General features: G+C 43.6%; 1 protein-coding gene across 4 annotated transcripts in view; it reads right to left on the minus strand.

Moving 5' to 3' along the window:
- The window catches only part of Osbpl1a (oxysterol binding protein like 1A), a 193227-nt gene extending 167162 nt beyond the window's left edge, over nucleotides 1-26065 (minus strand). For all 4 annotated transcript variants that reach the window (XM_040757850.1, XM_040757852.1, XM_040757851.1 and 1 more), the window contains exons 1-5: nucleotides 25888-26065; nucleotides 22546-22732; nucleotides 9437-9559; nucleotides 6622-6707; nucleotides 5855-5929 (exon numbers count right to left, since the gene is read on the minus strand). In XM_040757850.1, the coding sequence (XP_040613784.1) occupies nucleotides 5855-5929; nucleotides 6622-6707; nucleotides 9437-9557 (282 nt within the window). In that variant the 5' untranslated portion in view covers nucleotides 9558-9559; nucleotides 22546-22732; nucleotides 25888-26065. The remainder of the gene's footprint in view (nucleotides 1-5854; nucleotides 5930-6621; nucleotides 6708-9436; nucleotides 9560-22545; nucleotides 22733-25887) is intronic.
- Between the last annotated feature and the right edge of the window lie 278 nt (nucleotides 26066-26343).

Here is a 26343-nt window from a genome sequence, read left to right on the forward strand (position 1 = left end):
ACTTACGGGACACTTTGAAAGCAGTGCTAAGAGGAAAGTTCATAGCACAGAAGTGCTCATATGAAGCAAACTCACCCAGGAGAAGTAGACACCAGAAAAATAAAACTGAGGGCTGAAATCAATAAAGTTGAAACAAAGAAAACAATACAAAGAATCAACATAACAAAGAATTGGTTCTTTGAGAACATTAACAAGATAGACAAACCACTATTCAAAAGAACCAAAAGGCAGAGAGAGAACATGCAAATTAAGAAAATCAGGAATGAAAAGGGGGACAAAACAACAGACACTGAGGAAATCCAGAGAATCTTCAGGTCATATTTTGAAAACCTGTACTCCAAAAAGATTGGAAAATTTAAAGGAAATGGGCAATTTTCTGGATAGATATCACTTACCAAAATTAAATCTAGACTAGATAAGCAATTTAAACAGACCTATAACCCCTAATGAAATAGAAGCAGTCATCAAGTCTCCCAACCAAAAGAAGCCCAGGCCCAGATGGCTTCAGTGCAGAATTCTACCAGAAATTCAAAGAAGAGCTAATACCAATACTCCTCAAAGTGTTCCACACAATAGAAGCAGAAGTTTCACTGCCAATTACCCGGGTAGCCAAGAAACACAAAGACACACTAAGAATGAGAACTACAAACCAATATCACTCATAAATATTGATACAAAATTACTCAATAAAGTACTAGCAAATTAAATCCAAGAGCACATCAGAAAAATCATCCACCATGATCAAGTAGACTTCATCCCAGGGATGCAGGGATGGTTCAACATACAGAAATCCACCATAGAAGCAAACTGCAAAAGAAAAATCACATGATCATCTCACTAGATGCTGAAAAATCCAACACCCCTTCTTGATAAAGGTCCTGAAGAGATCAAGGATAATAGGAACATACCTGAACACAATGAAAGCAATATACAATGAACCAACAGCCAACATCAAACTAAATGGAGAGAAACTCAAGGGCGTTCCTCTAAAATCAGGAACTCTCTCCATATCTCCTTGAAAGTCAGCCACAAAGGACACAGTCAACAAGACAAAAAGGCAGCCTACAGAATGGAAAAGCATATTCACTAACCCTACATCTAACAGAGGGCTGATCTCCAAAATTTACAAAGAACTCAAGAAGCAAGTCTCCAAAACACCCAACAACCTAATTAAAAAGTGGGTTACAGAACTAAATAGAGAATTCTCAACAGAGGAGTCTAAAATGGCTGAGAGACACTTAAGAAAGTGCTCAACATCCCTAGCCAACAGGGAAATGCAAATCAAAACAACTCTGAGATACCATCTTAATCCTGTCAGAATGGCTAAAATCAAAAACACCAAAGACAGTTTATGCTGGAGAGGATGTGGAGAAAGAGGAACACTCCTCCATTCCTGGTGGGAGTGTAAACTCGTACAGCCACTTTGGAAATCAGTATGGAGATTCCTCAGGAAAATGGGACTCAGTCTACCACAAGATCCAGCAATTCCACTCTTAGGTATATACCCAAAAGATGCACATTCATATAAGAAGGACATCTGTTCAACTATGTTCACAGCAGTGTTGTTTGTAATAGCCAGAACCTGGAAGCAACATAGATGCCCCTCAACTGAAGAGTAGATAGAGAAAATGTGGTACATTTACACAATGGAGTACTATTCATCGGGAAAAAAACAACAACAGAATCTTGAAATTTTCAGGCAAATGGATGGCACTAGAAGAAACCATCCTGAGTGAAGTAACCCAGTCACAAAAAGAAATACATGGTATGTACTCACTTATGTATGGATTTACACTTGGAGCAGGGGAGTGCCAGTCTATAATCCCACCACTAGAGAGTCTGGGAAATAGGGAGGACTCTAAGAGAGATACGCATGGTACCCTGGGAAAGGGGAATGGGACAGGATCTCCTGAGAGGATTTGAGAGCATGGGAGGGAGGGAAGAGGGAGCAGGGGGAAAGAGAAGGGGAGAAGAGGAGGGGAGAGGAGGACATGGGATTAGCAGGAAGATTGAGTTGGGGAAAAATAGATGAGAGCAGAACGAGAGATACCATAATAGAGGGAGCCATTATAGATTTGAGGAGATCTGGCACTAGTGTGATTTCCAGAGATCTACAAGAATAATACCAACTGGCAATCTAAGCAATAGTGGAAAGGCTACCTTAAATGCCCTTCCCCAATAATGAGATTAATGACTACCTTATATGCCATCCTAGAGCCTTCATCCAGTGGCTGAAGAAAGCAGATGCAGACACCCACAGCTAAACATTGAACTGAACTCCTGGAACCCAGTTGCAGAGACGGAGGAGTAATGAGCAAATGGGTCAAGATCGGGCTGGTGAAACCCACAGACACAGCTGACCTGAGCAAGGGGGAGCTCATGGACCCCAGATTGATGACTGAGAGGCCAGCATGTGACTGATCCAGACCCCCTAAATCTGGGTGTCAGTGAGTAACCCTGGCAATCTATGGGACCTTGGGTAGTAGATCAGTATTTATCTCTGGCATAAGAATGGACTTTGAGACCCCATTCCCCATGAAGGGATGTTCTCTCATCCTGGACACATGGGGGAGGGCCTAGGCCCTGCCAGGGATGAAATGACAGACTCTGGAGATCTCCCATGGAGAGCCTCACCCTCCCTGGGGAGCAGAGAGGGGACTGGGTGAGGGAGTTGGGAGGTTGGTGGGTGGCAGGAGAAAATCTGTTATGCTGATTTCCAATATGAACACTAGGGGTCACTAACATACCAAGGAAAGCTAAAGTGCACTCAAAATTTGGGGAGTTGAATTCAATATATTTCAAAATAAAAGGTTTTAAAGCACTTTACAGGTTTCTTTTCCTATACTTAAACTCAATATTCTATTTAAAAATCACTCGACTTCAAGTTTATGTAAAATATTTTAAATTACATTCATGATAAAGGATTACAAGATAATTTGGGTTTTGTGATCACAATTAGAAGTTAAACTTTTTCTGTCTAACCTAATGATAGTTATTATTATAAATATAAGCTTAATACTTGTACATAATATAGTCATTTACTTTAGCTAAATGTTACATGAACATAGTTGGATTTTTAGACCAAGGCCCAATTTAGCGTGATCACATATTCAGAGTTCAAGAAAAAAGTAGAAATGCCCAAACATGTGAACATCTGAGCACAGATAATGAGTTGACTTGACCTAAGGACTAGGAATGGGCAGTGATATCTGGGCTGCATTCATGAGGGACAAAGTGACCTGTGCTAATTCCTTGGGAGCAGTATTGATGAAGCCTCATAAGAGGGAGGATAAGACACAAGAAGCAATAATTCCACCATGAGGTATAAAAGGAATGAAAATTCTGAACTGTGTCGGAGACACCTGGCAAGGTAGAATTCCTCTCAGCTGCAAGAAGTCAGGAACTCAGGGAGACTGCACTTCAGAAACAGGTAGAGGTGGGCATGTGGGTATAAAAAGAAACAGAATGTTCTGGTTTCCACAGAAAAGTAGGAGACATCCGGGACCACAAAGAGAAATCGTAAGTAGTTCACTCCTGACTCAGCAAGGGTCACAGTTTGTGTGTTGTCTTAAAAGGGGAGGCATCTGGCTCAGTGTTAGTTAAGGTTTCACACCTGGTTCACAAGTACCAACTTGTGTCCGACAGGTAAGAAGGGATTAATTCACAACATCCCAACATAGGTGGGTTTCTGGTGACTGCTAAAAAAACGTCATTAGAAGGATGGAAACTGTGGAGCAATATGACAATCTTTTAAGTGATGACAGCCCATAAACAGTTTGTGACCACAGGAAACACAACCTATGTTGCAATTTACTTACCAGGCTGCTGCTTCTGCTATGAAAACCACAGGACATTAGGAGCTCACAGAAGAGTTTCCCTGAACAGATGTCTATACAACTGGACAGACCTACAGGAACATTCTCCTGGTACTAGGTGCCCACTAAAGATTCAACAGTCAAAGAGTAGATATGCAGCAAGAGGTGCTGGGTGATGTGAGGTGTCAGGTGGCAGCCCCAGGGGCCCCCAGACTTCTAGCTGAGGCAGTTTACCTCACCCCGACTGTGCCAAGGAAGCTTGGTTAGGGCAGAGCAGTCAGTGACAAACAGTAGCTTTGCTGCCACATGAAACTAACCTGACAAAAGACAAAAACCCACACCAAAAGGCATCATTAGTGAAAACAGCAACTTCCATCGGAAACCAACCTCCAGCATGAGGCTGCTTTTCCTAACAGGATATCAACTTTCTATTACTGTTCTAACAAACTACTACTTACCTGGAGTTTTAAAACACTACATACAAATTAACCCTACAGTTCCACACTTCACTAATTCTGAAATGCATCTAACTGGATGGAATCAAAGCAGTGGAGGACTGGATCCTTCCAGAAGCTCTTTGGGGAATCAGTTTCCCTGCTTTTGCAGCTTCTCAAGGTCATCAACACTCCTTGGTTCATGGCTGCTTCCTACAATTTCCAAGCCAAAGCATAGCATCTAACGGACAATTTCCCTCTGATTAAACTCCTCTTCTGCCTCCCTCTCACACTTGAAGCACTCCTGGGATTGCATAATTATCTTTCAGTCAGCTGAAGAGAAATCTCAGTTCTGTCTGCAACTTGGAAATCCAGCATATTCACAAATATCAAAGTTTGGGCACAGACAGCTTTGAAAGCTTATAGCACAAGTGTTGGGCTGTTCTGCCCTTTGCCCTAACAGAGAGATCCTAGAAAGAAAAAACCAGAGAGTAGGTCATCTTCCCATGCAGTCCCAGGCGTGTCCTGGAGTGGGCCCTTCAGAAAGAGGAGAAGTGAGAAAGGCCTCAATGCTGACAGCTCTACCAATCGAAACTCTCTGGCAGAGCAGAAACCCTTGAGATGAGTATGTGAGCCACTGCCACCAGAAATGGCTGACCGACCTCTAAGCTATGCAGATGCAGGATACTAGAAAAGTACTAAGAAATACTACAATATGTACTTTTAAGACTTAGCACAGTCAAATGGTGGTGGTGCACGACTTTAATACCAGTACTCAGGCGGCGGAAGCAGGCAGATCTCTGTGAGTTCACGGCCAGCCTGATCTACAAGGTAAGTTCTAGGACAGCTAGGGCTGTTATACAGAGAAATCCTGTCTCAAAAAACAAACAAACAAAAAAGGCTTAGCAGAGGGGCTCGGGAAATGACTCAACAGGTAAAAGTGTTTGTTGTGCAAGCATGAAGCCCTCGGGTCAAAGCCACAAACAAAGTTAGATACCATTGCGTGCCAGCCCATAACCCAGCACTATGAGGAGAGAAACAAGAGGACTGCAGGAGCCTGCTGGCCACCCAGGTGTTTCTGGGGTGAATGACAAGACCCTCTCTTGAAGGAATGAGGCACCAAGTGACAGAGCAGCACACACAAGGGCTTGCTCTGGCACTGAGCCCACGCACATGTGGCAGTTACACACGGTACTGCCGCTTGCTACAGTACAGATAAACCTCGTCATTATGGTATAAAAGGGTTTCCACTTGTAAGAAATTTCTAGAAAAGGCAACTAGCTAGAGAAAACAACAAACAGTAACCTAAGGCTCGAGGAAGGATAGGGAATGTGCAGATGATCCAGAAAAGGTAATGGGGTGACCGAAATGCTTTGCTTTTGCATCACACAGAGGTGGGGGTAGCTGAGCAGCACATGGAAGCTCCTGGCCTTCATGTTTTCCCTCACTGCTCAGATCCCTCCTGCCCACTGTGTGCCCTTCTGGTTTCTACGTGTCCTTCTGGCTTTCCTAGGGGCTGGTCAGGTACGTAGGACCGAGCAGACAGCAGGGACTATTCTTCCAACCATCTCACTTGCAAACAAACAAAAACAGAACGTTTTTCACCTTTCGTCCTGTGAAGGCAGCTCGATGAAGTGGCGTGTCCCCCATGTCATTTAACACGTTCACTTTTGCTCCAGCCTAGTAAACATAAAAACTTTAAATAGTGCCCACACATCAGTAAATACACATATAAATACATACATGATAGAATTCCTAAGTACTTTAAAAATTAAAATAATGTAACATTGTTTGTCGCTACTAAAAGTAATTTGATTCACAGCTAAAGTAAATAGGTTTCCTAAAAGGTAAAACTCTACCAGATAAGCCAAGTTACAAGACTTTTCTTCAAAGGCCTCTGCAGCTCTACTCCACTCTTACAGCAGGACTTTAAGAACTGTCTCTGGACCTCAGAGTATCTCCTCTGTCATCAATATGTAAGTGTTCACACTTAACAAGATGCCACAGCTTAAATGCACAAATTAAGTACATAATGTAATCCAATTTCAAAATTACCCCTATGTGAAAAATTATCAGAGTGACATTTGAGGCCTCAGTTCTCATTAAGTCTTCTGAGATTCTGACGTCATCTTTATTAATATACCTACTTTGCCATTGTAAAGAACCAATAATGAAAAACTGGAATTTGAAAACTGGAATTTGAACTGGTTAAGCTAGCCCATTCATGTGCTTAGTAATGGAAGACTATGGCTAAGAATGTGTTGCTGCTGCTGCTGTTGCTAGTGCTGCAAACTACTGTGGCTCAGCGGACTCTCAAGACTTTCATCACATGATCCCATAGTATGACAGTCATTAAAAAGCTATAAATAGACCTTCAACAGATCCTGGACCACTTGTTTATGTCCAAAATAGCATGCCAGATGAAGAGGTGTCCAGCCCAAATTAGACTTACTTCTTCCTAAAAATGGGGGGAAAAGGAATCTTTAGATATTATTTAGGCAGTTTTCAATGAACTGAGTTTCTTCCTGATGAGGTACCCTGGCCAACAGGCCTCATATTACTGGTGAGAGGCAAGAAACATTACCACAGTAAGAACTCCACACATGCAATGGATTGGGTCTCATGGGACTTGACTGGATGCCACCTGTTAGCTCACAAGGCTATATTCTAACTACCTGATCTCCCATCAGCCTGCTGGCTCTAAGAGTCTAGTCTGTAAACATCTTTCCACCACCTAGTTCTCTTGGCATAGCGTTTAATGACAAGCAACTCCTTTAAAACCTTGCAGCACTAGGGAGGGTGGGCTGAAGAACTCAGAGAGGCAACTGTTAGAGGAGTCCTGTTGCAGCTGTCACACTGCTCAGCCCAGATAATGACTTACAAGGGAGTCTTTGACTTCAGATACAATCTTGGTTAATGAGAAGCTTGCGTTACCAGAGTACTGCAGAAAACCAAAACCAGTGTTAAAAGCAGTGAACAATCAGATCCAAAACAGCAATGCTGAGGTACAGTGGCAGAAATTAAAGCTGTATAATTCAATCAAGCAAACAAGATAAAGGACAGTATAATGGGCTTTAAACGGAGATAAATCCAAAACCTTACTAGAACTCCAGTTCAGGCTGCAGATTTGAGAGCCTGTCAAACTCCCAAAGCCCAACAGCTAGAGGGTCCAGCAGAGTTCTGGAGCCCAGTTACCATGCACAGAAGCTCCTGGATTTCTAGTTCTGAACCCACACAATCTGCAGTCACAACCCCAGTCTACAGCAGGCTGGTGGTTCTCCCATCCCACCTTTGTGGGACTCAGCTGCCAAGGGCCCGTGCCTATCCCTATTTACCAGCTGTTGCACGGGTTCTTCTCCTAAGAGCCCTGTGACACGACTCAGGCTACTTCACCTCGCACTTTTCTGCCTGCTGTTCTTCAGTGAAACCTAGCTTTCCCATGGCTCTACCCTCCTCTGGTGGAGGCTCCTCATTCACACCATAGTAGAAGCAATGTGCTGAACCCTACATCAAAAGACTGCTGCTGGCCATGGTCAAGAAATTTCTCCACCCATGTAACAAGTCCTTCTTTGAGCCAGCACTCCAGCAAATGCTTTCCCTGCTGCTGCCCGCTAAGCCTCCCAACAAATCATAATGTTGCCAACAGTCATTTTTTATATTGTATAATCCAGCACCATAGTAGGGGCCACCCTGGCCACCCAAGTTCCCTAGTCTGTCTCTCACTTCACTCTTTTTGTTTTATTTCATTATTTACTGTGTATGTGTGTATGTGCGAATGTATGCACATTTAAGGCATGGCACACAGGTAGAAAACAAAGGACAACTTCAAGGAGTCAGTTCTCGTCTCTCCTCATTGATTCAGGAATCAGCCTGGATTGTCAGGCTTAGCAGCAAGCAACTCTGTCCCCTTGACACCCCCCCACCTTTTGAAACTAGAGCTCATATGTCCAGTCTGGCCTCAAAGGTGACCCTTAAAACTTCTGGTCCTCCTGCCTCCATCTGCACAAGCTGAGATCACAGGGATGCATTACCATGCTCTGTTCATGCAGGGCTGAGGATAGATCCTGTTATGCAAGCTATACAGCACTCCTCCACCTAGGGAACTACATCCACAGTCTGCTCCCATCACTTCCTGGGAACTGTATCTCCACTCAGTGCCAAAAGCCACTGTCAGAGTGGACACCTGATACAGTCATAGGTAGCCACTGCCACAAACTCCAATTCCCAGCTTGCTCATGCAGGTCAGCCCCTTGACTCCATCACCTTTAACACATGCCACTAGTCCCTAGCTCCCCTTCACCAACTTTGGCATGTACATTCAGCCTAATGTCACTATCACCCTTATCTCTGCTAGAGTTGCCTAGAAAATCCCACAAGGCCTAGTAAATACACTCACTTGGTCTTTCTGTAAGTACAGCCAGGTCTATAGGCAATGTTGTAAAAATAAAAACCATTCCAAGGAGTTGTGGCACCACAAAAGTCGAGTCCCACACTTTGGCTTGGGGTCTTTATTACAATGCCTGTCTGAAGAGTCCCTCCTACCCTTCAATTTCTTTGAGTCCTCAATTGCCCACACCTCTTAACTACCATGCCCCAGTGGCAATGACCTCTGCTTTTAGAGGCACAGCAAACCAGGTGTTTCTTACAGACCTAGAAACACAAACCACCCCGACAGTATCTTATTAGTTCTGTTTATCCTTTTCTTCTCTAGTTTCCTCTGTCTGAGTCCCCATGCAGTCTTTTTCTAAGTCCATTTCTGAGTAGCCACTCCTTCAAACTTGAGTTACAGATCTTCCACTGTGGACCCACACACCTGAGCTTCTACACCCAGGCATCTGTTTTGTGGTGGAGACTGGCCTGGTCTGCTCATCTAGAATCTCAATGAGACCAGGGAGTTGTCTGTCTCTCCCAACATGACCACAGCTCTTAACATGCTGGGCAAACAGTATTTACCCAAACCTGCCGGCTCAACTATTATGTTTCTAAGAAAACTAAAACCATTATTGGAGAATGCACATCTAAGGATGGACCTCAATTCTCTGCCCTAGAGGGTATAAGCAAAGATATTTCACACAGTATTGTGGGGGTTTTTCCAAGGGAAAGGAGTGAGATTTGCCATGGGCAAGATTAAAAAGATCAGAGTTAATGGTGACGCGGACATGTAAGAGGCAGTGGGAGCTCACTCACCCTTACAGTCGATGGCAGCCATCACTTCCGCCCGCTCCATGGCTTCCAATAGCTTCCTCACTTCTTCAGCGTTGCCATTTCTGGCATGATGGAGAAGCTGTTGCTCTGCTTCTGTGTTCATTTCTAGATTAGAAAATAAAAGGAGGGTTATGATCTAGCAGCGTAATGAGCTAGTAGCTGTTACCTGCTAATGCAGAAGGGGAGGGGGAGAACTATTTCATTTGCAGCTCATGAGAGATACAAGAAATTTTTTTCAGGGTCAGGGAAAAAATTAATTAGAGATAAGGACACAAAGATCCTGGAGTGGTAATACTTGATTTTTTTCCTCTCATACATCCTTACCTAGCCCCAAACAAAATATAGGAAATCATAGCCAAATCTAAAATACTTATGTCAAAATAGCCATCCTCAGAGAAAATATACATTTCACTCTTACAAGTAAATAAACAAATAAAACACAATTTTTCCCACTAGCCCAACAGCATCAAAAGAAAAATCTAAGCATACCTAGTGCTGGTGGTAAAAGCAGCAATGTGTACCCATAAGAAAAGCAGGAGTGCTGGGTGGTGGAACTGCCAGCACTGGGGAGGCAGAGGCAGGCAGATCTCTATGAGTTCAAGACCAGCCTGGTCTACAAGAGCTAGTTCCAGGACAGCCTCCAAAGCCACAGAGAAACCCTGACTTGAAAAACTAAAAAAAAAAAAAAAAAAGAAAGAAAGAAAGAAAAGTTGGAGCATGCTGAGAAAGCCAGGCAAACACCATGACAGACCCCCAAAAGCTTAATTAAGAAATAGGCTCAGTTCCAGACTCCTGAAACTGAACAAGTTAGTTTCTGAGGAAGACATGAAGAAAGGGCAATCAATCACCAAGCCCCCCTTCCCCTCCCCCCCATACCAGTACAACAGAAAGCTGACAAAACACCAATGAGTATCAGACAATACCTATGCCTACAGAGGCTAAACTGGGAACTACCCCCACATCAAGTGACTCAGAAACCTGGGTATCCTGATCCCTTGCCAATTGGCTTGGAATACACCCCTGTTGCCACTAAAAATCCCTACTCTAATGACTATCGACCAGTACAAAACCTCAGAGAGTTTAACAATGGGTTGAAGCCCTTCCCTCCACAGTGCCTTCCCCAGAAAGGACTGTCTGTACTGTGTTAGATCTCAAGGATGCCTTCCTTAGCCTGTTACTGCCACAGCCAGTCAGCCCTTATTCACCTTCAAACAGACAGACCCAGGTATGGACTCAACAGACAACTGACTTGGACATGACTGCCCTAGGGGTTCAAAAACCCTCCCACCATCTTTGATGAAGCACTCTGCAAGGACTAGGGTGAGTACCAACAGACCCACCCTAGCGCCAGCTTATTATAATATGTGGGCGAGCTCCTAATAGTGGAGCTCCTTGGAAACCTACAAAGCTGCCACCAGGGAGCTGCTCAAAACTTTGGGAGACCTGAATTATCATGGGTCAGCAAAGAAAGCTCAACTCTGCCAGACTGAGGTAACTTATCTCAAGGGAGGCTAAAGATGGCTGTCGACAGCAAGAAAATAAACCACCCTGAGGATCCCCAGGCCCAGCAACCATTGAGAGGTGAGAGGATTCCTTGGATCTTCTGGGTTCTGTAGACTCTGGGTCCCGGGTTTGGTGCGTTGGCATGACCCCCATATGAAGCACAAGGTGAGGGCAAGCTCCCCTTGACTGAACTCCACAGATGGAAAAAGCCTTTGATGAAATTAAGGCAGCTCTACTAAATAAACCCACTTTAGCACTACCAGATGTCACCAAACCCTTCCACTTATGTGTGGACGAGAAAAAGGGAGTTGCTAAGGGGGTACTGATATAAGTAAGCCCTTGGCCCATGAAAGTGACTGGTGGCCTGATTATAAAAAATGCTAGACCCTGTGCCACTGGATGGCCCCCTTGCCTCCACATAATAGCAGCAACAACCTTACTTCAGACAAACTAACTTTGGGACAGTCCTCATGCTATTGATGGGAGTTCTTAAACACCCTCCTGATAGAGTCCATTATCAAGATGTGCTCTTAAACCCGCCCAGAATCCAGTTCACCAGCAGCAGTGCCTTGAACCCTTATACCCTGCTTCCAGTTCCAGACCTGGACCAACCTCTCCACAACCACATGGACATCTTGAGTCATCCCCAAAGGATCAGACCAAATCTCAAGGATAACCCTATGACAAGGGTTTAAATAACATGTTATACTGATGGCAGTAGTTTCCTCAAGGTTAGTACCAGGAATACAGGGGCAGCAGTCACCAATGAGGATGCAGTCATATGGGCAGAGCCGTGTCTCCTGGGACATCAGCTCAGAAGAATGAACTGATAGCTTTAACTAAGGCATTATAGCTCGGGAAGGATAAAATACCTAACATCTACACTAATAGCCAATATGCTTTTGCTACAGTACTTGTCCATGGCACTATCTACAGGCAAAGAGGGTTATTAACTACAAGAGGAAAGACTATTAAAAATAAACAGATTACCTGGGTGGTGGTGCAACTTTACTCCAGCATGGGGGGGGGGGGGCAGAGGCAGGAGGATCTCTGTGAGTTCAAGACCAGCCTGGTCTACAAGAGCTAGTTCCAGGACAGCCTCCAAAGCCACAGAGAAACCAGGTCTCAAAAAAAAAAAAACCAATTAAAAACAACAATAAAACAAATTTTAGAGCTCTTATATGACTGTCTGTGAAAATAGCTGTTAAGCACTGTCCAGGACGCCAGAAAAGAGAGGACACCGTCTCAAGGGAGACGGCCGGGCAGACACAACAGCAAAGGAACCTGCCCTCCAGAAGGCAAACACCCTGCTGGTCTCACCACCAAAACAGGCAGCACCCACACTGCCAGAATTCCCAGCTTACACGGAAGATCTATATGTGTACAAACGCCTACAAAGAGAAAGGATGGTTCAAGACCCCAGATGAACAGATCACTCTCCCATCAGATCTCACCACTCAACTAGTCCAACAGACACATCAGAGCACTCACCTGGGAGAAAAGAAAATACAAGACCTCCTGAGGAGAGCACACCTTAAGGTTTTAGACCTTAAACCTAAGATAGCAGAGGCCATAAGCCAATGCCCCACATGCCATCTCATGAATGCAAAGAGTCACAAGGACAGGGCACTAGGGAAAAAAGAACCCAACTAGGAGCCACCTGGGAAATTGACTTCACGGAGGTAAAACCAGGCCTACATGGTTATAAATGCTTATTAGCCTTCAAGGATACCTTTTCAGGATGGGCTGAAGCCTTTCCAAGAAAATATGAGATGGCTGCAATAGCAGTGAAGAAGCTACTAGAAGAGATTATCCCAAGGTATGGCCTTGTAGTGCTCTTGGGCTCAGACATGGGCCCATTTCTCAGGTAACACAGAAGCTAGTTAAAGTAATGGGGACTAACGGGAAACTTAATTGTGCATACCGTCCCCAGAGTTCTGGCCATGCAAAATGGATAAACCCTTAAGGAGACCTTAGCTAAATTAGCCCTTGAGACTGATGGTGATTGGATTTCTCCCCTTTGCTCTTAACCGAGTTCGAAATTCCCCCTATACTTTGGGTCTAATCCCATTTAAAAGCATGTATGTCAGGCCTCCACCAATACTGCCTAACCTAAAGGTAGAACTGTTAGCTGAATTTGATGACCAAAAGTTCCTCTCCTCCCTATAAGCTCTCTCTCTCAGGTGCAAAGACAACTCTGTTCCCAGCTACATGCAGTCTACAAGAAGAGCCACCTCCAGTGTCCCACAGGTTCTGGCCAGGGCATCTAGTAGTCATCAAACAACATCAGAAAGAGACCTTAGAGCCTGGCTGGAAAAGACCCTGCTGTCATCCTGTATAACACAACAAATAAAAGACCCAGAGACTGATATTGGGGTTCAAGCTTCAAGACGAAGATCAGAAATGCAAAGCAGCCGGCCACTAGCTTTTACCTCTAGCTCAGGTTGAATGGGCTGATCCTGTTTCCACAAGCTCTCATCAAGCTTCAGACTGCTGCCTCTCCTCAGTGTGGCTGGAGAATCAACCCTTCCTATCCTCGGTGTGGCTGGAGAATGAATGCCAGCTCTGAGACCCTGTTTCTGCCTTAAATACCCCTCACGAGTCCTGGGATTAAAGTCATGTGATCCCAAGTGTTGAGATCATCTTTGTGTGAGCTATTTCTCTTTAAGGATGGATCTATTTCATTTAGCTCAATGTGGTCTTGAATTAACAGAGATCCATCTGTCCATTTACTTCTTAGTCCTGCGTCCTGGAATTAAAGGTGTGTACCACCACTGCCTGATCTCTATAGACTTTGCTTCCTGAATCCTCAGGCAAGTTTTAATAAATCATAAATAATATAGCACCACAATCCAGACCACATTCACAGTTGTTAAAGTGGGTGGAGTCCCCACCTGGATTTCACCATTCCCACATGAAGCCTGTGGACCTGCACACTGACCCTGAGGATTACGATCCAGAAGAAGTCAACCCTGGACTTTGGAAGATCCGTGCCCACCCACACCACAGGACCCACTCAAGTTGAGAATTTGGAAAGTAACTGACCCAGCTAAGGAGGCCGAATAATGACTGTTCTCCTCCCTAGCCTGCATTTACTAGGGTAACCCCTATTACTCTTAACAATTGGGCAGAATAGTTATAGTCCAGTCATATAACTGGACTGGAACTTGTCTAAACTTGACCAAGAATGTAAAAGCCGTAGCCTTAGCCAACCTGCTAGCCTATTAGGGTACTATTTATTCAGGAACTGGGAAAATCCTGAATCAAACCACCTACCAAGCCCCCATAGGGACCTGGTTCCTTGACCTGTACTTTGACTTACTCTCGCCCTGACACCCTTCATCTTACGGCTAACCCACGTTTCATTATCTGCCCCAACCATATTAGGAACAGGGAATGGGAAGAGAAATGGGGGGGCAATGAATACTATTGTGCCTCTTGGGATTGTGTTTCCATTGGTCACTTTTGGTGCTCAGCCCTGGAACATGGAGTCCTCATCTCCATCTCTAGGGTAGGCCACCCGGCCCATAAATGGGATTACTTTTGGATTAGGCATAATAATCCAATTCAGTTCACCGAATCAGGCAGGATGGACATAAAGTAAAACCTGGAGACTGAGAATTGAGGCATGGGACCACTGTATCCAGGAAAACATTTTCTATACAGCTACACTCAGCCTGTTCAATTGGTAACCCTAACTCTCTTATTGGCTCTAGCTGGGCTCTTGATTCTTCCTCTTTTGGCCTTAACTTATGGACCTTGTATAATTAACACCTTAATCAGGTTTATTAAGGAATGGATCTCCAACTAATGATTTAAAGCAAGTATACCAACCTGTAAACCTGGAAGAAACAGCTCCAAGATTTGAGATGACTCCCTCTACCCAAGGGAGAGAATGAGAAGGCCAGGAAAATATCATGACAGACCCCTGTCCCTTGGGCGCCACTTATCCCAACCCGAAGGACACAGTTGAGGGGTGAGGGTATCCTTGGGGGAGGACAAATGGGGGACAATAGACACAGAGAATGGGAGCCAGACAACATGGCTGATCAAGCTGAAAAATTCATTCCAGCTTAAGTAGGGGAATGAGGCAGGGAGTTGGGGCAGAGGAATGCAGGACATTGTTAAAGGCAGGAAGCATTAGGCAATGGGTTATTCTTGGTGCATAGCTTGACTGAAGGAGGTCACCTGAGAAACGGCTTTAGGCTGAGAAATGGAAACTTACTGAGACCTGGTAAATGGGAACTTAATGAGGCCAGTACTTGTGCTTTGGCTTAAAGACTCAAGGTCCCCAACAGACCCCTAATAACTCAACTAAGAACTAGATCTCTGTTCCAGTCTCCTGAAACCAAACAAGTTAGATTCGGAGGAAAACACGAACAATGGGCAATCCATCATCACTGCTCCCCCTCCACCACAGTAAGAACAAGAGTTGTGCGAACTCAGTCGGTGCCAGCTCCCCTCCCCACTCCAGGTACCTCAAGGCAATAACCAGATAAGGATAAAGCCTGGGACTTGTCTAGACTTGCCCAAGAATGTAAAAGCCGTAGCCTTAGCCAACCTGCTAGCCTTAACCAATTAGAATTATACAATATGGTGGCCACTTGTGTAAGCCAATCCTAGAGAGAATGATCACACTGCTTTGAGAGTTCCTTTAGTTGTAAAAGACCCTGCAAGCTTTTGTTGGGGGTTGCCATCCACCATTTTTGCCTCTGTGCTGCATGTGTGGCCCCAGCATGATCTGAGGGTAAATCAGGATGGCTGCCAGAAGGATTTAATTGAGAAAAGACACCTTTTATACTGTATAGATTCACAGGGGACTAAACAGATGACAAGGGGCTTGTGAGCTGGCTGTGGCTTGAGATCAGGGGTTGAGGAAGCCTGCATTGACCTTGACAAAGGGCCACAAGTTCCTCTTACCAGAGATAAAAGAATGACTGCTTTATCAAGCAGGAACTTTCCTCAAGCCCTCAAGGGAGGAAATGGAGACCCTTATCCAAATGCCTGACCTTGGGAAAAGGACTTCTGGGAAGCAGACCCTATCTATACTACAGTTTCTTAGTCTTACTTTATGGGTCTGTTCCCCTCATAATGCTCCCAAAAGGGAAGGACCTGATATCTTACTCTTCACCCATTATATCAGAATATTCTCATTTCTCTGTATTTATCAACTGAACTCTTCTCTTTAATGGCCTCAGGCTCTGGATCTGAATTGTAGGCATTTCATCCTTGAAATCAGGTGTGACTAATAAATCTCTAACTTTCCTGTTCTTGGTGTAATTAGGAGGGTACAATGGAATTTCTGGTTCCATAGAGGTGGGGATTTTTTTCCCAAAGAATTATTTTGTTTAAAAAGGCTACCATTGTACACATTTTCATCCTTTACCAAAACCCATGCAAAATTTCCCAAAGGGAAAGGCTTTAATATTAATAGTGAGAGTCATTAAAAATAAAAGTAAAAAGGTGCTGGAGACATATGGTCTGCAGTGTGGAAATGCTGGAACTTTGTCAAGCAGCAATTGTCACACATGGTCGATGTTTAACACATATCCTTCAAAAGGGAGCTGGCCAAACAAATCCTCCAGAGATTGAGAACGGGTCTCTGGATAGAAGGCAGTAACGAAACTGGAGGCAAACGTGGTACCTTATGCAGAGAAACCAGATCCCCAGTCCTGACCGTAATAACGGCAACATTCCTAATAGTGGCAAGTCAGGAACGCCCTTCAGAAGATAAAACTAGGAGATGGTAGCGCACGCCTTTAATCCCAGCACTCAGGAGGCAGAGGCAGGCGATCTCTGTGAATTCGAGGCCAGCCTGGTCTACGGAGCGAGTGCCATAAATAGGCTCCAAAGCTACAGAGAAAAATCTGGCTCGGGAGAAAAAAAAGAAAAGAGGATACAGCTAGTCAATCCCTCCAAGACACAGGCTCTCAGCCAAAGACCAAGCCAGATGAGCCTTACAGGAACTGGTAATGACAGCTTCCCACCTCGCTCAATTTCTACTCATCTATTTCCCTGCTCTTAAACGAGGAGAGGCTATTACTAAGGACAAGACATCTAAACAAAGCTTCTAAAATATGAAAGACACCAAAGCCAAATAAGTAAGAGAAGCAATCAGAGAAGACAAATTATTCAGATAAAAATGTAATACTTAAGATTAATATATTTATAATATAAAAATAATACTTATTAAGTTTTGGTTCTTAAAATAGTGGAAAAAGAACATTAAAAATTAAAACAAGTACAAATAAAGAGCTCAGTAGAAGAGTTGGGAAAATAAAGGTGAAGGTATACACTTGAAAACAGCAATGTTAGAAAAACAGTAAAGCAGGTAGGGTGGCATAGGCCTGTAATCTTAGCACTCAGAATGCCGAGGCAGGAGGATTGCTGCAAGTTCCAAGGTTATACTCAGCTGCGCAGTGAGTTAAAGGCCTGTACGGGATATACAAAGAAACCCTGCCAAGAAAAAGTTGATGGAATTGAAGGGAGAACTGAGAACCCAACAATTTTTTTTCAGTTCCTGGCCTATGAACAAGCCATCCCCATGTGGTCGTTTGAATGAGAATGGCCATCATGGGCTCATGTGTTTGAATGAATGGTCTCCAGCTAATGGAACTGTTTGGGAAGGTCAAAAGGTGTAGCCTTGTTGGAGGTGTGGCCCTATTGGAGGAAACTGCATTTCTAAGCATGCACTTTAAGGTTTCAAAATCCAACATTAGCAAGGGAATATTCTTTTGAGCTTCCAGGGAAGAAAAGGCTCCAATAATAAAGGAGCAGGAATCAGAATTATTGACTTTTCAAGCACAAAACGAACAGCTAAAAAATAAATATCCTGAAGTTCTGGAGGAAAATCATTTGCAACCCCAAATTCTACAACTAGCAAGTCAAAAGTACAAGTCAAATAAAGACGGACACAGACAAGCTTGGGCATCAAACCAAGACCTGTCACCTAACTCTACCAGAGTCTTGCCACCAGTCCAGCGGTGCTTCCATATGTGCATGTGCAGTGGTCCTTAGAAAAATAGCTTCTAGGCCGGGCGGTGGTGGCGCACGCCTTTAATCCCAGCACTCGGGAGGCAGAGGCAGGCGGATCTCTGTGAGTTCGAGGCCGGGCTGGACCGATAGCCTCCAAAACAATACAGAGAAACCCTGTCTTGTAAAAACCAAAAAAAAAAAAAAAAGAAAGAAAGAAAAATAGCTTCTTAAGGCATGGACAAGATAGACAGACACACAAGAAACAGGCAAGAAGTTAGCCCTTGGTGCTAGGAATTATGTGAAACACCTGGCCTCTAGATCGTCTTCTGAGAGTGTCTAGTTTATATACTCATATCCACAGTCTTCTGCCAGGAGAACTCAGTCACCTCCCAAGAAATGTTCTGTTTCTACCTAAACCCGAACCAGAGCTGAGAGCTCAGAAGGGCAAATGGTGTCCACCCAGCCATGCTGCCTAACGTTAGTGCTGATGAACTCACTGGGAAAGGTCACTCTCAGAGCTCACTCACAGCCTAAAGAACTCTAAGCTCTCTAGCAGACAAAGTCACGCTCATTCACCCAGACAACGTCTGACAAAACATAGTGAGTGTCCCATCTTTCCATCTTCACACCTCTTGCTAAACAACTCTTAAATTCATTGAATGGTGGTCACTTGCCAATGTACACCAATTAAAATACGTAAGTAATCACCCTAAATGTGCAATATTTATGCTCCTTGTAGTATTACATGTAAAGCAAAATAAGTAAATGAATAAGTTTATTTACATAAGTGATCACAAAACCTTTTAAAATTCCCTAGAAGCTAGGCATGGCAACTTATACCTATCATCCCAAAATTAGAGAGGCTGGGGCAGAAGGATTGGGCTTACAGCTACAAAGCCAGGCCCTGACACACACACACACACACACACACACACACACACACACACACACACACAAGACTACAGCTTTTCTCAGACTTGAAATTTCAAGCAAACATTTAATAGTTTGGGCCCAAGGAAACAGGTGGCTGGATGGGCAAAACTCTTGCCACACAAGCCTGATAATTGAGTTCCGATTCCACACAAAAGCTAGATGACAGAGTGAGCATCTGTAATCCTGGCATTCCCATGGTGTCCACACTGACACATGCACAGAATGCATTGGATGGCCGAAGTGATGGCTCCCTCCATAATGTACTGGTTGCATGAGCACTCTGAATTTGATCTCCAGAGACCAGATCTAAAAGGTGGATGCCGGGTTGTGGGCTGCATGTAGAGCTGGGGAAGTACAAGCAGGAAGACCCCTGGAGCCTGATCAAATTTCCAGTGAGAACGTGTCTCAGCAGATAAGGAAATAAATAAATAAGCAAGCAACTGAGGAAGACCCCGATGCTGACCTCAGGCTTCCACATGCATGTACACACATGTACAAATGTCATACAAAATGCCCTGCAATTTCTAAAACTGTACTACAATATAAAGCCAAATGGTGCCTTAGCTAGGATTACTACTGGCCCTATCCTGTATTAAGCTGACATAACCAGCCAGCACAGCTGGCGTTGAGCACTAAGTTCAGTGAGAGACCCTCTCTAAAAACTAAGGCGCAGAGCCCTAGGAAAAAGCACAAACATAATAAAAACAAACAGTATGTGGTTCCTGTAAGTAAAAGTTAACCTTTAGAAAACAGAGTGAAAGGGGTAAACTAAACTCAAAGGCTTCCCTTCTAATAATTTAGAAATAAAGGGACCAGACCCTCACTCAGGCCCCTGCTTTAGTAGCCATGACAGGCTACAGAAAAGAAACGTAGGCCTCTGACACAAGCAAACTCAAGACCCTCTGGCCTCCTGGAGTCGAGGGCCAAAACTGAACACAAAGAAACTCCAGACCTCCCCCTTCCAGCCTCCTAGATGCTTGGTTCCTGGGAACTTTTGCCCACAAAAGAAATTCCAGGGGGGACCAAAACCTCCCCTGTTGTCTCCAGGATATAGTTCTGAAAACTACTGGTTTCTATGAACAACAGGCCACCTGCAAGTAACAAGACAAAGCCAAAGAAACCACAGAATGTTTCCTCTCAGCACTGACAAATAAAAATATGACTTTGAGAAATGCTCCTAATTGTTCCCAAATGTCAACCAATCAGAAACCAACCCGTACCTACAGTTGTAATCCTGTAACTTTTGTCTTTAAAACCTAGCAGCAGACAGGGAACTTCACTCCCTCTAGAGGCTGCTGTGACAGCTAGCCATGACGGGTCCCTGTCATGGCTGGATGAACAATCATTAAAACCTTGCTTTTGCAGTTTGGTGGGTCTGTCTTCCTGGTGGTCTCTGGGGACTTTGCAACTTGGGCACAACAAAGAATTATTTTTCTGAATCAAATATTCATCTAAATGTATTTTGTGATGAGATTTTTTAAATAATAATTATTGGAAATCATGAAAGCTTAATACAAGAAAATGTTTTGTCTCTGGTGTTTGAGCAAAAAGAGAAAGACAAGCTGTCCCTGAGGTCAGAATGCATTTTCCACAACCTTGTTTTATGGACAGTTTTCTGATGCTCTTTTGAGGTCTGTGAATTTTCACTTTCCTTTTCCTCATTACTATATTCGTGTGATGGGGGTGGGAAGCAGAGTCAACTTTATGGAATTGGCTTTATCCTTCTCCTTTAAGTGAATTCTGGGGCTTGAATTTGGTCACCAAGCTTGTGGAAGCAAGCACCTTTACCCACTAACCCATCTAACAAGTCTCAATTTTAGATTTTTAAATGAGATTCTGAATAGCCATGAAAATGTTATCAACTAGATAAACACTTTACTTTAAAACTGGGAGACTGCAGTATTTCTCTCTTATGTTTCCTTGCTGCAAGCTCACCTTAGGGGCCTTCTAATTTTAATTTCTTTTGGCTGAAAACCTATTTATAATTTGTCTTTGAAGTACTGTAATTAAAAGAGTAACCATATAGACAGTAGGCCAGTCAGCCTTCACTTACTTTACTACATTCAGATCATTGAACAGAGATCCTCAAATGTATAGCTTAGAGGGTAATCAGGATTTGTAAAAGTTAATCAAAAGTCTATTTTATTTTCTTTGAGAAAAGGTCTCACTATGTAATCCTAGCTGTCCTCAAACTTGCTATGTATAAGTAGACCAGGCTGGTGTCAAACTCAGAGATCCGCCCACCTCTGCCTCCTAAGTGCTGGATTTGAAGGCATTTACTACCATTCCAGGCCAAGGATCTATTCTTTTATAATTTAAATTGCAACCATTAAGAATTCCAGAATTAAATAATTTTACATACTCTAAATATAAACTCCTAAAATATCAAAGATAATGAAGCTAAACAATGAGATCATGCTGGGCGTTGGTGGCACATACCTTTAATACCAGCACTCCAGAGGCAGAGGAAGGTGGATCTGTGAGTTCAAGGTCGGCCTAGTCTACAGAGCAAATTCCAGGACGACCTCCAAAGCAATACAGAGAAACCCTGTCTCAAAAAAAATGTGAACACTTTTAATGTAAATGTAAAGCATTTAATAATATATATCGACTGCAGGAATCAAATTTTCATTGTTGCCTGCTGTTTGACAAGAAGTTACATAGCCCAAAATGGTCTAGAACCTATAATCCTCCTACCTCACAAGGTAGTTCCACCACACCCAGCTAGGAATAGGGTTCTCAAAGGTATTTCAAAAGTACAAAGTCAGGGGGTTGGAGAGATGGCTCAGTGATTGAACGCCCTTGCTGTTCTTTCAGAGAACCCAGCCTTGGTTCCCAGTACCCACAAGGCACCCTTTGACCTCTGAGGTCACATCCACACAGATGGTACATATAATGCACAACACATATATAAATAGAAACAAAATTTTCTGAAAAGCACAGAATCAAATTCACCCATGCTGAGATTAACTCAGTTATACAAACAACATTTAGCTGTACATCATAAAACCCAAGTGTGGTGCTCTCTCAAAATCTAAGCCTAGAATTACCACAGGATCCCGCAATGCGAATGAAGGGTACCAAACAAGTACTTGTATACTCGTGTATATAGCAGTAGCACTCAGATTATCCAAAAGGCAATAAAAATGTGATAAACATGCAATAGAATATAATTCAGCCTTCAAAAAGATTCTCTTAGGACTGGAGGAATAGTTCAAAAGTTAAGATATTTTCTACCTTCCAAGGGACCCAAGTTTGGCTTCAAGCACCTGCATGGCAGTTCACAACCATCCATAATTTCCATTGCATGGGATCTGAAACTTTTTTTACTCTTTGTGCACCAGGCACACATACAGTACACATATATACAGGTAGGCCAAACATCCATACACATAATGAAATAAGTATGTTAAAAAACTTCTTTCTGGAATGTGCTGGAACACATAAACCTTGAACACATCTTGCTAAATGGCACCAGCCAGGCACAAAAGAGCAAACACGTATGATAGCACTTAACAGAGGCAGGCAGCATAGTACAATCCAGAGGCAGGAGGAACTACACACATCTGTAATCACAACACTCAGGAGGCTGAAGAAAGAGGCTCACAAGCTTGGAGCGAAGGAAACCCCGTCTCCAAAAGTAAAGTTTTAAAAGTAAATTTTTAAAAAGTTATACTTGCCAGTAGCTACGAGGGAGCAAGAAATGCCAAGAAACTGCTCAGTTGGTCTGGAGTTTCAGTTCAGAGGACCAAAAAGCTCCACGGGTAGATGAAGACACCTCGTTACCAAGCCATCATTAAAGCTGCTGGACGTGGTTACAGGCAGAGAGATCGCTTGCCCAACACATCCAAGGCTCTAGATTGGTCCCTGTACCACAAAGAAGAAAAAAAGATCACAAGCAGATACTTATTTTATGGTTGGATATCAACACACCAAAATAATACTTCACTTACATTCTAAGAATTTCAACAATGGGAAAAAATAAATGTGTTGTAAATAAATATACATAGAAACTAAACCTTAAAAAAGTATTTGAAGAAAAATGCTTAACTCTGCACTCCAAAGAGTTCCCATGTTATGTTCTTTTACTACAAGGATAGTATTAAAAATTACTATATAAAAGGCATAGAAGTGGTAAATTTTTGCTTATTCTTATTTGTTCCCAAGAAACTGAAAAACTCTTGAATGCACACGTTTTTACAATTATGACATTTGCAACAATCCAAGAAACCAGCTGCATTTTTGTTTTAGAAACTCAACATTGGCAAGAGCGTCCTAGCTCATCTAACACTGATTTTATGGTTAAAAAGCCAAAATACAAGAAATTAAAACTATTTGCCAACTAGATGACAGGAGAACAACATAACCCTGAACTTCCAATGCAGGGGTAAAATAATGCAATCTATTTCATAAATTCCAGGGCAGTGTCTAAAACTAGAAGCCATGGTTACTGTCATTATTCCCATGTGGACACTGAAGGAGAGGAATCTGAATTTTATGCTTTATTAACTGGACATATCTAAAATACAGCAATTCAAGGAAAGCAACAGTTTGTAAGAGCTGTGTGGGCAAGCATTCTCTAGTGTTTTGGGTTAAAGACTTTTCATGTAGGAAACGTTTTCCTTTAACTTCCTGGGTAAGTCTGTGCCCTAATGATGAGCAAGAGAAATAACACTGCTGACTATGCTTAAGTCACATGATACTTTCAGACCACTGAAATCAAGCCATCACGACAAATGCTCGAGCAAGCTACCATTCTCTGAATATTTAGCATTTAAATCATCTTCTGTCTCTGTTAGTCATAGCTTACACTTAATGCCACACAGAAAATAATACCTTCTACCCTGGGTAGTTATCATTTCATACAAATTCAACTGAAAGGCTTAATGTCTGATGAACATTAAATAAGTATCTTGGCTTTCCTTTACAACACTGTTTCAACTTTCTGTGCTACATTTTATTTTCTATTGCACCTGACTTCAATTTCAACTTGAAAGATTCTGAATACTTTAAACTTGTTTCTCTGAGTTAGGGTCTCCTGTTTACCATCGTCCATGAAACTTCCAAGGCTCCTTCTGCCTCGGCCTCCTATCACGTTGGGGCAGCACTGGGGTTACAGACTGACATGTCTCCAGAGCTCAGGTCCTGACAACACCAAGCAGTTTACCTACTGAGCCATCATTGTCTAAAACTTCATTAATGAAGTAGCATACGCCAATAACTACACTGCAAAGCCTATGTACTCTTTCTAGGAACTCCCAAGAGTTTACAATGCGATTAATGAAATTCTGGTTGAAGCAGACCCAGCTCAAGAGAACTGACAAAGGTTCAAACTTCTCTCAGGCAGGAGCCACCTTATTCCTCCATATGTTGATTTCTATCTTCTGACTTTTTGCAGTGAGCACTTATGAAGTCAGCTCATGATGTCAACATGTAAGAAGCTGCCATCAAGCTCAGAGAAACAGTACACCTTTGCACTCCCAGCACTCATGAGAATGACAGGCACTCAGTGCCAGTTGGGGAAAGATATCTTGAAAAGAAAACAAAAATGGCCACAAAAGAGCTCCAACTGGAAAATCACACATCTCTAAGTCAAACTAACAAGAGAAAATTTGTAATTTAATGGACACTGCATCATACAATCTCTCAAAAGAAACCTACTATTTTATATACTGGTTCCTTCTGTGACAGTATCATTTCCCTTTAAGACAATACAGGAGAGGGGGACGTTTTAGAGAAATCCTGCCTGGCTGTTCACGGGTGTACAAACTACTAGAATAATATCTGCTCATTTTTCTGAGCAGCCTCATGGGGCAGGAATTAGCCAACTGCCACACATTCCAGCTGCTGTACAAGGAACGTTTTACAAGTGTCACTGAACAACTATTTCAGATAAGTCTGCTCAGTTTCTGGGAGTTAACTATTACACTGATTATCTTCTGCCAAAAACTGTGGGGAGCTACTTTGCCAGGGAGAAACTAAAAGGATAAACTTTGAAAGTGTTACTGACTTCTTTCTTTGTGTAGGTTGTACATGGGGTTTATCTGGCAATTTAGAATTAGAGTATCAAAAGAAAGTGGACTTTGTAGCTATTCCGTAATTACAGATGCTTACAATTTCATCCGAGGGACTTATAATTTATATTAACCAGCTGGGCGTTGGTGGCGCACGCCTTTAATCCCAGCACTCGGGAGGCAGAGGCAGGCGGATCTCTGTGAGTTCGAGACCAGCCTGGACTACCAAGCGAGTTCCAGGACAGCCTCCAAAGCCACAGAGAAACCCTGTCTCGAAAAACCAAAAAAAAAAAAATTATATTAACCATGGTGCAGAAAAACAAACAAAACAAAAAAAAACCTTAGGATTAGCAAGGGAACATAAACGGCCCTCGATGTAGTCAACAATTTCCAAAAGCTAAGAGGTAAGACCGGTCCAAACTCCCCACTATGTGTCTTCTACGAAGCCGAATGCCTTCAGGAAGGACCTTACTGCTTGTAAAGCAAGTGCAGATCCATTATCAAGCAGCCTTACAAACCAAATAGCTACTGGACAGCACTCAGTCATCTTTGCCTAACTTATTAGCAGACGCTGAGCAATTCAATTTCACAATGCTCCCTGCTTAAACACACCAGACAGCTGAAAATTCCAAGTAGGAAAACACAGTTGGATGCCTCCGGCACATCCCTGGGGTCACGGATTAAGCGCATAGTCCCTGGTTCGGTGTGGTCATTTGATTGCTAAATCGTCATTTTCTGTTGTTGGGGATTGTCGGTCGAGGCGGTCATGTGGAACGTGGGACAATGGTCTCACGTTGCGTGACTTCCATTGTCAATGAATCCTCCAGCTAGAAGGAAACTTACCAGTTAGGACTTGTACTCCTAAGTCACTCGCAGTTGCCCAGCCGTGGCTCACACAGCCCTGGCTCGCACAGCCGATATCACGATATCCCGGGGATCTGGGCCCAGCCGATATCACGATATCCCGGGGATCTGGGCCCGGCCCGGCCCACCCAGAGCTACACTGACCTGCACGCTCACGCGCACCACTCCTGAAGAGGCCTCCAACACAAACAGACCGGGCGCCCCGCGGGACGGCCGTCACCCGCGCGGGCCGCTCACACGAGGACGCCTTTCGTATCCCGAAGGTAAACCCTGCCGAACCCGAGGAACCGCGACTCCAGAGCCAGGCAGGCCTGGGAACCAGCGCGCCAGAATAGTTGGCGCCCCGCCCGGCACGTGACCTGCTGGCGGGACCACGCCCCTCTAGACCACGCCTTCTGGCTGACCAGAACTAACTGGCCTCCTTGGCCAGGGGCGGAGTCGCTGCTGTCCTCCCGCCATTCGCCTAAAGAAGCTTGGGGGGAGGGGAGGAGAGGAGAGGCAGCGTTGACTCGAGCAAAATAACAGTGTGTTGATACTGTGAAGACTCCCTAGTAACCAGATACATTAATCGTAAGTCCCGGGCTATCATTTTTATTTTAT

The sequence above is a fragment of the Mesocricetus auratus genome, unplaced genomic scaffold, assembly GCF_017639785.1.
Source record: "Mesocricetus auratus isolate SY011 unplaced genomic scaffold, BCM_Maur_2.0 Super-Scaffold_100015, whole genome shotgun sequence".
Classification (NCBI taxonomy): Eukaryota; Metazoa; Chordata; class Mammalia; order Rodentia; family Cricetidae; genus Mesocricetus; species Mesocricetus auratus.